Below are 14,057 nucleotides of genomic sequence, written 5' to 3' on the forward strand. Positions count from 1 at the left end.
CTTAGTTAATTTCCTATGTGTAAAGATTGAATCCGTTTTATTCAAAATACAAAGAAGGCTGAACTGCAGTCTCCATAGATTCGACAACTTCACCGGTCTACAACTGCCCAAATACGAAATATACTTTGAAATGCATGGCGTCACACTGATGCACCAGCGCTGGTGCTTTGGGCGCGAAATTTAACAAAATGGAATTTTGATCTTTGTTGTCTTATAATAACCAGTCTAACACCCCAACGTTTACAAAATAATTTATGAATGTGAATCGATATAGTTTTTCTGTTTGGTGTATGTTTAACTGACCAAAATGGGGACGCTAGAAATGGGGTCACTAAACACTTGGGGCATCAGAACGCCTAGGGACACTACCACACATTTGGGGACACTTGAAAACACTTTGGAACACTGAAAATGGTTCCGGACGCTCACTTGAATGCGAAACCGACGCCAAGGGTTGTACGTCGGTAGGCACGGTGTTCTATCAGAAACGTTCCGAGGCTATTGCTGTAGGTTGCCGCGTCGGTCAGCAAGTTGCGGCCTCCCTTGTACAGTGAGTCGAAGAAGATGTAGTCGCACAGCGCGTCTGGCGGGAACTGCAGACTCGAGGTAATTCTATCGCTCATGGTACACAGCATGGGCTGCTTGTCGGTTGCTGCGCAAGAAGTGTTCGTAAGAAAAAACAGCAACGTGCATCTTCCAGACGCATATTTAAACAGTCTACATAGTATCTAGGAACTTCGTGTGACTTACTATTAACTTTTCCCTTTTATGTAAGCAGTTTAGAGAAGTTTTGCAATACTATTGTCCGGCTATAACATTACACGATGGCTTTGCTTTCCCGAGATGTCACGTGACTAGTACAGCGCTGCTATTATGAATATTGTCAGAAATCCACCATATTGTCCTCTGTATTTGGCTTAGAGGGCTACTACAGCCTCTGTCATTGGCTCAAACCTCCACCATCCCAAAATTGGACAGACACCGACGCGCCTGGTGCTAGTGCCACTACATATCGCGAAACTATCTCCGAGAGCGATCATCCGAGATCACCAGTCCTGGAGACAGGGCTACAACTACAACATGTTCCTTATATACATGCATATGTATGTACAAGCTTCGTATAGACTTTCCTTGCCTTCCTATAGAGTTTTTCTGTCGTCTACATGAAGTTTACTTGAGTTGTGGAGAGAAAAGCCAAACCGCAATGTTTGCACCTTATAAACGTAATATAAGAAAGTCTATACGTTGTCTACAGACTTCCCTTTCACTGCATTGCCGTTTGTGGACATTTCATTTTGTTTATATTGTCGCAACGTCAAAAACAGGGGTCGCACAGCCCTGATCAAGAGGAATAGCTGCAGGTCGCCTTTTAATTAGAGCGCGTTACTGCCTCCTCTTCATCGGAGTACAGGCACAGCATTTGCGTCCCTCCGAAGAAAGCATCGTCCCGATGCGCAACTTAAGCATATGACGCAAAACAAAACCATGAAAAATAGCAGAAAAATCAAACGAATCTTAGTTCGACAGATACTGCTTCATCCGCACCACATGCACCACTTCGGGTAAGTCCTCGCGGCGACTGGAGCTACTGTCACTGTCAGGAACGACCTTGTAGGTCACGTCGCTCAGGCGTCAAATCACTCTGTACGGCCCAAAGTACCGTCTCAGCAGTTTTTCGGAAAGTCCACGACGGCGTATCCAAACCCATACTTCATCGCCGGGAGTGTAGAGAACGGACCTTTGTCGAAGATCGTACTGTTTTGCATCTGGGTCTTGCTGATAGCAGATACGTTCGCGGGCAAGCTGTCTGATTTCTTCGGCGCGCTGAGTAAATTCGACAACGTTGGTAGGTATGTCATCACACTCGAGAGGCAGCATGGCATCCAACGTCGTCGTGGCTTCGCGACCGTGGACCAAGCTGAAAAGTGTCATTCGTGTAGTTTCTTGTCGAGCGGTATTGTAAGCGAAAGTCACATAAGGCAAAATCTGATCCCAGTTCTTATGTTCCACGTCGACGTACATGCATAGCATGCCTGCGAGGGTCTTATTAAGCTGCTCGGTTAGTCCGTTGGGCTGGGGAAGATATGCGGTTGTTTTCCGGTGGCTTGTGCCACTTAGTGTGAGAACCGAGTCAAGAAGTTCTGCAGTGAAGGCAGTTTCCCTGTCTGTGATGACTAGTTTTGGGGCATCGTGCCGAAGGACGCCGTTTTTGATTAAAAAATGAGCCGCTTCGGCTGCTGTGCCCCGCTGCGTAGCTTTAGTCTCCGCATAGCGCGTCAGGTAATTGGTTGCGACAATGATTCATTTGTTGCCGGCTGTAGAAGTTGGAAATGGGCCCAGGAAATCCATTCCAACAGGCTGTCCTGGTACCTCGACTGGAGGTAAGAGACCTGCAGGCTTGCCGGGAGGTGCTTTGCGCCTTCGGCAGTCGGCACATGTTTGTACATGGTGTTTCACAGCAGCGGGTAGCTTTGGCCGATAGTACTTGCATGCGTGGAAGTCGGGACAGTGTTCTCGTGTAGCCTAGATGACCTGAGGTGGCTTCATTGTGGCATGCTCTTAGCATTTCTTTCCGAAGTGATGCCGGTACGACAAGCAGGTACGTGCTGCCGCTGGCAGAAAAGTTCTTATAGAGAACATCATTCCGCAGACAAAACGACGGCAGTCCCCTGGCATTGAGTCGCTAGACGTCTTTAGTTCGGCCTTCCAAGAAAAAATAAGTGGGAGCAGTTCTGGGTCGTGGCGCTGATCCTGTGAAATGGTGACGGCGTCGACGACTCCCAAAAATGCAGCGTCCACGTCCGCGTCATCGGTACCTACGGGCTCGACGGGGACCGCGAAAGGCAGTCGGCGTCGGTGTGCCTTTTCTCCGATTTGTATATTATGGTCATGTCGAACTCCTGAAGCCCAAGACTCCAGTGCGGCAGACGGCCAGATAGATCTTTCATGTTAGTCAGCCAACAAAGAGAATGATGATCGCTGACAACCTTGAATGAACGGCCGTACAAATACGGGCGAAATTTGCTAACAGCCCATACCACGGCGAGGCATTCCTTCTCGGTAGTCGAGTAGTTTTTCTCCGTACGAGAGAGAGTTCGGCTGGCGTAAGCGATTACTTTTTCGAAGCCGTCTTGCCACTGCACCAGTACGGCTCCCAGACCAACATTGGTCGCATCGGTGTGAAGTTCAGTAGGGGCTTCCAAGTCAAAGTGTGCAAAAACTGGAGGCGTTTGCAGGCGCTGGCGTAGCGTAATTCGTCAAATGCTACTTGCTCATTTCCACCCCACAGAAAGGGATCATCGTCTCGTGTAAGGCGTGTTAACGGGGCAGCAATACATGAGAAGTTCGCAATGAACCGCCTGTAATAGGCGCACAGCCCCAAGAAGCGCCTCACTGCCTCCTTGTCGGGCGGTGCGGGGAACTTTGCCACAGCGTCTATTTTATCTGGGTCAGGTCGTATACCCTCGTAACTGACGACGTGGCCGAGGAAGCACAGTTCACTGAAACCAGAATGACATTTCTCGGGCATTAACATCAGGCCAGCTGAGCGCATGGCTTGAAGAACAGTGAGTAACCAGCTTAGGTGCTCCGCGAATGACGTCGTCTAAACAGACCAAGCACGTTTGCAACTTCAGGCCTGATAGTACGGTGTCCATTAAACACTGAAAAGTGGCTGGCGCTGAGCACAAATCGAAAGGAAGTACCTTAAATTCGTAAAGACCGTCGGGGGTCACGAAGGCCGTTTTCTCACGATCTCTCTCATCGACCTCTATCTGCCTATACTCGCTTCGTAGCTCCATTGATGAAAAATAACGTGCATGCCGCAGCCTGCGCAGCGAAATGTCTCTGCGTGGCAGTGGGTAGACGTCTTTCTTCGTTACTTGGTTTAATTTGCGGTAATCGATGCAGAAGCGCAAGTTGCCGCCTTTCTTTTTGAGCAACACCACGGGTGACGCCCAGGGACTGTTCGAAGGCTGTATCACGTCACCCTCGAGCATCTTGTTCGTTGCTTTTGAATCTTTTCACGTTACTTTGGAGCTACACGGTAGGGGTTTTGTCGAATCAGCCTCGCGGTATCATCCGTGATTATACGGTGCTTGGTCAGTGGTGTTTGTTTCACCTTTGACGTAGTCAAAAAGCAATCTTCGAACTGGTGTATCAGCTCCAAAAGGCACTGTCTCCGAATGGCGCTGTCTGCGAAGAGGCGCTGCCTCCAAGAATGCTAAGATCGGCACGGGCAACGTCGTCGGCGTTAGTATTCGTCGTCGTCTTATCGTCTTCTTGGGTAGCGTGGGGGGTATTATGTAAAGAGCAATTCTTTAAGTACAAGTAGACGCTCAACTCCCACTTGTTGAGTGAAATTTTCTCACTCAAGAGAGATGAAATTCACTGTTCAACTTTATTTGCTCTAGAATCAAATCTTTAGCAACTAATGCTGTCTGTGGTTTCCTTTCTCGACGGTGAAGATTAGCGGGTGATCTAACAAAGCAAAACGAAACATTAATCATTGTCTTTGGTTCCAAAACAGGGAAGTGGCCTATAAGCGCGTGCTATGTATTGACCTTCGCAATTTTAACTTCTTAACATTATGCATTTGGCTGACCAACGTAATGCACAGAACGAGTATGCCTTGGACAAATATCAAGTTCAGGTTCCGCACGAAATGTTGGCAACAATCGCAACTACATAATCTAAAGATAAAATTGGACAGCCTACTTACCTTTCTGCCTGCCTACTCATCTACAAGTGTGGTTTGCCATTTTTCTGTCAATATAATTATCTGCCTGTCCGCATGTCTCTTGCATAGTCTCTCTTCCTATATAAATCCTATTAGCTGCCCGCAGATGAGGTTTGCGACGTGCGCCTAAATCCAAGTAAACGAGCGCTTTCCCCTCCATCGAAATGCCGCTGGTGCAGTCGGGATTTAACCTGCGACATCGTGCTGAGCGGCGCAACACCGTGGCTGCTAAACTACCGCAGCGGGTTAGACTTGCCTTCATCGGGTATGAACACACTAACGGAAGGCTTGGTATGGGCCACTGTGGGCGCTGTGGGGGGCATCGTGGGCTCTTCGGGGGGCTCGGCAGGTGGCTCTATAGGCACTGTGGGACGAATTGTGAGCGCCGTGGGAGTCATCCTAGGCGCTCTGGGGGACATCGTAGACCCTGGGGGAGGCATCGTGGGCGCTGTGGCGCGCATCGTGGGTTCTATGGGAGGCTCGGCAGGGGGTGCAGTAGGCACTGTGGGACGCATCATGGGTGCAGTTGGGGGCTTCGTAGTGACAACAGGCGTCGGCATTGTTGATGTGGTCGGCGGCTCGGCAAGAGGCACTGGAACATCCTCTCCGGCAGGCGAAGAACCGCTGACGACCGGGAATTCAACCTCTTCCGCGGTCGAAAGTGCTTCTTCTGCAACCAGAACGAGTGGTGGTGTTGACATGAAACGTTCTTTCAAAACGATCAAAGGGAGTCATTTGCTGAAGCCGACGTAAAAAAAAACGTATTAAAACATTATATTTACTATGGTACTACGTACGCCCCTTTGATACCGGTGTTCAGATGGAGAAAACCGTTACTCGAACACACCCGTGTCCTGGGCGTAGATAGCGCCTTTTTCGCGCCACGCATGGCGCTGTCGCAGCTAAATTTATAACCTCGCGCGCAGCGTTCAGAGAGGCATTGCACGGAAGAATGTTTCTCATCCGAGCAGGCCTGCTCGCGTTTGAGAGCACTTACTACGGTCATAATAGGTATAACTTATCAAGGTGCATTTGGTGTCCTTGAGGAGTTGTAAAGCCTAAAACTGTGCGATGTTACAGAAAAATCACGCCTGCATGGCGCGCAACGACCTGTTGTAATTGTCTGACAACTTTTGACACAACGTGTATCAGAGTTGGTCGACTCGGATTCCGCTCACTGTGGCCTAAGCGATGTTCACACTTCAAAGAAATGCGACGGTTTGCTTCGACGAGCTTGTATTACGTGGCGCGAACGTCATGCCATTGCGAAGGGTCTACGCTGACGTTGACCTCTGCGTGGAGGACGCGTGTTTTCCTCAACCGCAACAAACCATACCAGCGTGGTGGTGTGTCGCAGCAGCCGGATTCGGCGGTTGTTCACTCTTTTAGGTCTGGCAACTCGACATTCCTTGCGTCGTCGCCGTCGCATAATTTAGCTTTCTCTCTTAAATGCAGTCAATTCTGTCACAAGCACACGTTTAGGTGTAGTCTTGGTTTATCGCACGTATGAAGTTTATTTTTATTTATGTTATCTTCAATACTGCCATTCTCAGTTGAGAGCACAGCAGTTGGGCATTACAAAGAGACAATCATGTTTAAAAGAAAAAAAAAAAAACAGAAAAAAGAATCGGAACTTGGCGAACATGCGCTCTGTAGAAACACACACACACATGCAAGCACGCCTATCACAGGCCAAAGAGCGCGAGTGCGAGCATCAACAAGAATCTTTTTTAACGTATTTTGCTGATGTTCGTATACAGGGTGTTTCAGCGAACACTTTCAAAATTTATTTAAGGTTGCCTGTGGCAGATAGCCCAATTGTAGTTAAAGAGCTGGTCTACTCGAAGAGGCAGACATTACTTGCACAAAAAATTGATATGCATAATCGACTAATTTAAAAATTCACTAATTAAGTTTTTAACTAATTACCTGACGGCCCATATTGCAATTTACAAATGGTAGCCGTGGAGGTCGCTTGGCGGATCCCCTTGCAATTATTTCTGAGGATGACACCAGCTTCGAGATACTAATTCCCAAACTTTGCGGAGAAATGCATTGGCGTTCCAGTTAATTTTGTGCTTCAATGCATAAAGCGACTTATTGGTACGAAACTAACTGGAACGCCAATGCATTTCTCCGCATAGTTCGGGAATTAATATCTAGAAACTGGTGTCATCCCGAGAATTCGTTCCCAGTGGATCCGCCTTGCTAACTCCACGGCTACAATTTGTAAATTGCAATAAGAGTCATCAGGTAATTAGTTAAAACTTAATTAGTGAATTTTTGGGGTTTAGTCGATTAAGCATACCAATTTCTTGTGCAAGTAATGTCCGCCTCTTCGAGTAGACCAGCTCATTAACTAGAATTGATTGTACTGTCTGCCACAGGCAACCTTTAGAAATTTTTGAAAGTGTTCGCTGAAACACCCTGTATATATTCCTACAATCACCCCCCGGTGAAAAAAAGGAGTCAGCCTGACGACCTAAGGAAAATGTGATACAGGCAGGTCGTAGTCCAGTTTCAGGCATTCGACGTGAACCATTTCGCGGCCGCGGCGCCGTTGGTCTGTAGATGGCTGGAGGGGCTCAATGACGTAGTTGACAGGGGACGTCGGATGTAGAACCCCGTAAGGACCGTCATACTTAGGCAGCAGCTTTGAGGAAAGGCCGGGCGTGGGGAAGGGAACGCGGATCCACGCCAGTGTTCCAGGCTAATATGAAGGCGAAGAGGAGCTACGGTCGTGAAATTATTTCTGGCTGGGCTGGACTTGCGAGGTAAGTGAGCTCGCGAGCTGGCGGCATTCCTCAGCATAGGTGGCTACTTCAGATAATGTAGTGGTTTCCGAGGCATCAGGGCGATATGGCAGGATAGTGTCCTTGAAGGAAGAAGGTTCACGGCCGTAAAGAGGGCGGAACGGGGAGAATCCTGTGGTAGACTGAGTGGCGCTGTTGTAAGCGTAGGTAACGAAGGCGGGTAGTGTACATGGCGAGCGTATCGCCTAGTGTATGATTAAAGCGCTTTGGGGATGATATTGCACTAGTAGTGTGATGGACAATGCTGCATTCACGCAGAAGTGCTTCTACGACTTCGGGGAGGAAGGAACGTCCGCGGTATCACAGTATCTCACGAGACGCACCGTGCCAAAGAACTAGGTGATGGAGGATTAACAAGGCGACTTCACGTGATCTGGCAGACGGAAGCGCTTAAAGGGCCCCTAAGCCACCTGGGTATTTTTTGAACATTTCTAGTAAACACGCGCATCGAGTTCAGAATGCCGTCACGATCATCGATGCCAAATGCTGCAGCTCTACGCGCCGCGGGCGCGCCCCCCAAAAAACAAAACAAAAAAAAAACGACGCCGTCCTCCTCTCCTGGTCTTTCCGGTATCCCCAGCGGTCGTCATGACCTCACCAGGGTGCATCTGGTGATGTCAACTGGGTCGACGATGTCGATTGGTCGAGCAAGAACCTAGGACTTCCGATTAGTCTGCTAGCAGGTACGCGCACTGCCTGCTCTTCCTCGCCGTGTTTCTCGCCTTGTGCGCCCTTGCGAATCGGTAATTAAAGCCCGCAACGCAAGTGCCAAATCGTTCGAGTTCCAATATAGTCGTGCTTAGCGGTCTGATTAGCTGCGCGAACAGAGTGCGACAGTGTTGGCCTTTCCAGACGTGCGCGCAACGCAGGGTCTATAGCGGCGCGCTTCGCATGAGCATGAGCCGGCACGGAAGAAACATCGGGTAGCCGAGAAGCGCTGAGTCACGGCCACGGTGTAAGATATATACTCTTTAGGTGGGGACACTTCTCGGCTTGCTTGCTAGACGCGATCGACCAGATAAAGTAGCATGGGCGCGCGTCTATCGGGCGGTGACGGCAGCGGATACCTATCGGCGGAATGACGCAACTTCAGTTAGAACGCAGGCGAGAGCGTGCGCCGACAAGGAACGCGCGCATTCCCTCTCCCCGGTGACCTACTTTCATGCGTCACTCAATCATTTCGAATTTCCCGCGAACCGCCGGTTGCTATAACAACGGGAGATTAAACCAATAAAAGATTTCTGTGTTGAAGTTGCGTCGTACTGCCGATAGGTATCCACTGCCGTCACCGGGCCGATCGTCGGGCGCCTTTGTTACTTTATCTGGTCGATCGAGTCTGGCGAGTGTCCTCACTTAAAGAGTATGTATCTTACGCCGTGGTCACGGCGAAGGCCCGTCCTAGTTACCGGCACGGTTACTCGCTGCACACCGTTTGCCATTCGCGGGCCGCTGTTCGACAGCCGTTTTGCTCGCGTACGGCGAGATTACCTTGCCGTACGTAGAAAGGATGAGGCTAGGAGTCGTTTGTGCGGCAACCTCACCGCCGCTGATCGCTCGACGGCGCCGATATCGTCGCTAGGCCTTTTCCGGTTCTCTTCAAAGCTAAAGCGGACGGCGCTTCGGAATGAATTACCGACGCTCACGGGCTGCAATATTTTCTTATCGTTGCTGTCGCTCTTCGCAGTAATTGTACACAAAGAAGAAAAATACGCTGATATTAGGAGCGCCATCCGCTGCGATGCGAGCACAGCCGAGCCGGTCGTCTCCCGTCGGCAGCCGTGCGCTGCAGCTGAGCTCGACTAGTATCGAAGCTCTCGTTCATGTTAAACGTTTGACAGCGGATATTGTTTTTCATAAAATGTACAATTTATGCATCGCTTTATCTAGCGGAAATAAGTTTGCTTGGAACAGAAGCTGCAGCCGATGTTTTCATCGCCGGCGGCGGAGGCGCGCAGCTTCGCGCGTCGTCGATTTGCCCGTCGATCATGCAGCGGGCGGTTCGCCGGCCGAACTGCCGTATACTTTGGACACCTCTCGCGCGGCAGATGTTCTACGGCACTGGGGTTCGGTTCGCCGTCGGTATATTTGCCGCTAGCGCGGACTTGCCATAACCGGAAGTGGACAGTGTTTTGACAAGCGTATTGGCGACGACGAATGTCACGTGACATTTGGAGGAGCACTCGGCGAGGAGGAAAGACCAGACGACGAGGAGAGTAGCGAAGGAAAGAGCGGAACGAGCGAGGCCTGTGTTTAGATCATCAAACGCGCGTAACTCCGCTATTACGGCACCATTTTGAAACATTCTTGCGGGTACGTGTTCGTTGTAGACTCGTGCACAACTGCAACACGACAACTAAATTTCGACCTCTGGGTGGTTTATGGGCCCTTTAAGTTTCGGCGTAACGCGTGAGGCATTCTACAGCAAAGATGGCCCAGCGGTTCCCATTTGGAGTATTCAGAAAGGGCTGGAGTGGCCCCGTGGTCGCATAAGGTGGGCTGTTGTGGCGTTGGCACTCGGAGCACGAGTGGACGTACTACCGGACGAAGAGGTACATTACGCACCAGTAGTACCAAAGCCGCAGGCATGCGAAGGTCATGAATACTCCGGCATGGGCGCATCGCGGGTCCGCATGGAAGGAGGCACAGATGTCGCAACGTAGACGAGGAGGAATTATCAGCAACCATTAACGGCTAACAGATAAGTAGTTGCGGCTATACAGAAATCCATCACAGATGGTAAAGTGACAAACAGTGCGTCGAAGCGTGTGCTTGGTGGTGCGCAGTGACGGGTCAGACAGGAACTCATGTAGAGAGGCTATCCAAGGATCCTGGCGCTGCTCGGATGGCATGTTAGCATAAGGTAAGGCACGCAGAATCAGTGGCTGACTACAGAGGCAGCACCAGGCTCATGAAGAAGAGGAAAGCGGCAGTGGATGTGGGTATCCGCATGTTTGCGACAAAACTTGTAAACGACACGAATATCATAGTCTTAGAGACGTAGTGCCAAACGAGCCAAGCCACCAGATGGATCCTTGAGGGAAGACAACCAGCACAGGGCATGGTGATCAATCACGACGTCGAATGGTCGGCCGTAGACATAAGGTCGAAATTTTGTGATCGCCCAAAGAATAGTGAGACATTCTTTCTCTGTAAGAGAATAGTTTATTTTCGCTTTGGTGAGGGTGCGGCTGCCGTAAGAGACGACGTACTCGTCGAAGCCAGACGCGTTGGGCAAGAATTGCACCTAGGCCGACACCGTTGCGTCCGTGTGGATTTCTGTGGGAGCGTCCACGTCATAATGGCGCTGAATAGGAGGGATGGTTAGGACATGGCGTACAGTGGCGATTGCGTCGTTGCAAGCGGAAGGCTAAGCCGAAACGTCTTGGTTGTTTGCGAGAAGCTGTGTCAAAGGTGCGATGGAGAAGGCAAAGTTGTGGATGAATCGGTGAAAAATACGAACACAGGCCGACAAAGCTGCGGAGTTGTTTCATTGTAGTCGGCATGGGGAAACTCGGTGAGGGCTCGAAGCATTGCTGGATCGGGCAGGACACCATACTTGCATGCAGCATGGCCCAACAGAGTGAGCCGGCGTGAAGCACAATCGCACGTCTTTGAATTAAGCTCTGTCAGCATCTGTCATAAAATTGAGGACACTTGCGAAGCTGGTCAGATGCAAATCGAAGTCCCTCGAAAAGGCTACGACGTCATCTAGATAGCAAAGGCACGTGTTCCATTTGAAGTCTCGAAGTATATGTTGTCCATGAGGCGTTCGAAAGTGACAGCCGCATTACAAAGGCCGAATGGCGTCAAATTAAACACGTATAACCCTCGGGAGTTACAAACGCAGTCTTGGGGCAGTCAGCTTTATCCATAGGGAGTTGCCAATACCCCGATCGAAGATCAAAGGGCGAGAAAAACTCTGCTCCTTGCAGGCAGTCGAGGGCGTCGTCGATTCGGGGCAGGGGATAAACATCTTCGCGTGGGATTTTATTTAGGCGCCTATATTCCACACCGAACCTGATGCTACCGTCCTTTTTATTCACCAGTACAACTAGGGAGGGCCAAAGGCTGTGTGAGGGCTGTATCACGCCACGGTGAAGCATGTCGTTCACCTGGTCGTCAATTACACGGAGTTTTGCGTGGTAGACTCGATACAGGCGCTGGCGCCGTGGTGCAGGGGTGCTGGTGTCGATGTGACGAACGATTGCGAATGTGCGGACGAAAGAAGGTTGTTTATCGTCAAAATAAGCTTGAAAACGACTGAGGAGCTCCAATAGTTGGATGGTCTGGTTATCGGAGAGTTGTGAATCAACTGATGGGTTGAAGACATCTCAAGATGACGAAGCAGCTGACGTAGCAGGAGTAATGCTGGCGACAGGTAGGTCGGTCATGTAATCAGGCAGTTGATAAGGATAAACAGGGTCAATGTCCTCAAGGCCACCCAGACATTCCCCACGGGATAAAGTTGCTGATGAAGATTACCAATTCTTAACTTAAATGGCTCCGAAAAGTTTTCAATAAGTTCTTCTTTCTGGGATTTTACGTGCCAAAACCAGTTCTGATTATGAGGCACGCCGTACTGAAGGGATCCGGATTAATTTTGACCACCTGGGATTCTTTAACGTGCACTACAATGCAAGCACACGGGCGTTTTTGCATTTCGCCTCCATCGAAATGCGGCCGCAGCAGCCGGGATTCAGTTTTGAATAAGTTGAGAGAACGCCAAAAGGAAGGCACAAGTTTTGCGAGAGGCGAATGCTTCGGAGGGTGAAAACAGAGCAGTAGAACAGGCAGCAGAGTCTCAAGAGAGAGGCATGAGAGAGAAAGAGAAAGGATGTATGTCAGCATCCGCAACAACGAATACTCACTGTCATCAGCGAAGACTACTCGGGGAAAAGGTGAGAGAAAGACGGCTCAGATTGGGCAGCACACACCGACGATAATGCAAGTTCGGCAAGCGCACATTCAACATCTGCGTGCTTTGTAGAAAAGCAACTCCTGCCCAGAATGACGTCATGTGAGCATGGTGAAAAACGACAAATTCAACGACATACAAAACATCTTGAATGACAAGGCGAACCGGGTACGACATAGAAGACTGCACGTGGTGCGCGGTTACCATACGTATAGGGAAACGGAAGAAAGCGGAGTCGTAATCTTTTCAACTTGCGACATTGTTAATCACTGAGCGCTGAGACAGCAGATCCGGTATGAACTAACGCTTGTACAGCGACACGGTAAGTATACATGTTGATTTCATACGGTAAGTTTTCCGCTTGGGCGGGGTGTTGTCGACAGAGCATAGGTGAAAGAGAACGGCGACATTGGGATAGGGCCCGGCATGTGTCGAATGTGGGTTGACCCAACGAGGAAGAATCAGGCGCTGGAATACACGAAACAGCGCGTGGTGGTGGCTCACGATAAACGTAGCCTTGAATCAGGTCGCCATTACGTATGCGCAAATCGCGGCGATGGCAAAGCGTGCTACATGGCCAGGAAGATGGTAGAAATTGCCTTGTTATCCGCAGTGAGTCTAAGGTAGGCACGTATTGGGGTGGCACGCAGAAAAGGAAGCAGCGCCGAACGTACAGGTGGCCGCGCCGCGTAGAAGGCGTTAGGTGGATGCCCGTGATCCGTGGCGAATGAATCTCGAGGCCTGGCGGCGATGTCCACGTAGGTCAGAGGTGCGGAGACAGGCGGATTCTGTAGAGTATTAGGCATTGGGTATTGGGGATTTGGCAGCGACTCGGAAACTTGCTGATGGATGATCTGTTGAAGCACTGGGCCGAGCGATAGCGTAGGCTCCATAATGACCGACACAAGGGGCAATTTTCGTGCCACTTCCTCGCGAACAAACTGCTGTATTCTCTGCAGCAGGGAAGTCTGGTAATCATAAACATCCCCAACGGCGAGAGCCGTAATGCTTGCCGTGGCAAAGTAAGAGCGCCAAGTGGAAATGCGCGGTTTTCGCAGCTTGTTGTAAATTTGGCAGATCTGAATGACATCGTCGACAGTTTGGGTTTTTTTTGGAAACGAGCATGTGGAAGGCGTCGTCCTCAATCCCCATCATTAGGTGTCTGGTTTTGTTAGCTTCCGACATGACGGGGTTCATGCGGCGGCAGAAGTCTACGACATCTTGAATGTGCGCTTTAAAGTTTTCGCCTGATTGATCGGCGCGACCGCGCAAGCGCTATTCTGCGCAGATCTTGCGCACAGCGCTTCGCCCGAAAATTTCCACGAAGCTCTTCTTAAGAGATGACCAGTTTGCAATGTCAACTTCGTGGTTGCGGAACCATAGATTGACCACATCGCTCAAGTAAAAGATGACGTTGTTTAGTTTGGCGGCGTCATCCCACTTGTGTACACTCACGCGTTCGTAGCAGGACAACCAGTCCTCCACGTGGGGTTCTTCGGCGCCGCTAAGCATAACAGGGTCGCGCTGTCTGAGAACACCGGAAGAAATGACAGCCGGGAGTGTGCTATAGCGTGTTGTGGTGATGCGTCAT

General features: G+C 50.1%; 1 protein-coding gene across 1 annotated transcript in view; it reads right to left on the bottom strand.

Annotated features, from left to right (window-relative positions):
• Positions 1–425: 425 nt before the first annotated feature.
• Positions 426–14,057, bottom strand: part of LOC119449040 (uncharacterized) — a 49,276-nt gene continuing 35,644 nt past the window's right edge. The window contains exons 5-6 of the mRNA XM_037712235.1: positions 4,995–5,408; positions 426–652 (exon numbers count right to left, since the gene is read on the bottom strand). Coding sequence (XP_037568163.1) covers positions 426–652; positions 4,995–5,408 — 641 coding nt within the window. The remainder of the gene's footprint in view (positions 653–4,994; positions 5,409–14,057) is intronic.

Source organism: Dermacentor silvarum, chromosome 4 (assembly GCF_013339745.2).
Source record: "Dermacentor silvarum isolate Dsil-2018 chromosome 4, BIME_Dsil_1.4, whole genome shotgun sequence".
Classification (NCBI taxonomy): domain Eukaryota; kingdom Metazoa; phylum Arthropoda; class Arachnida; order Ixodida; family Ixodidae; genus Dermacentor; species Dermacentor silvarum.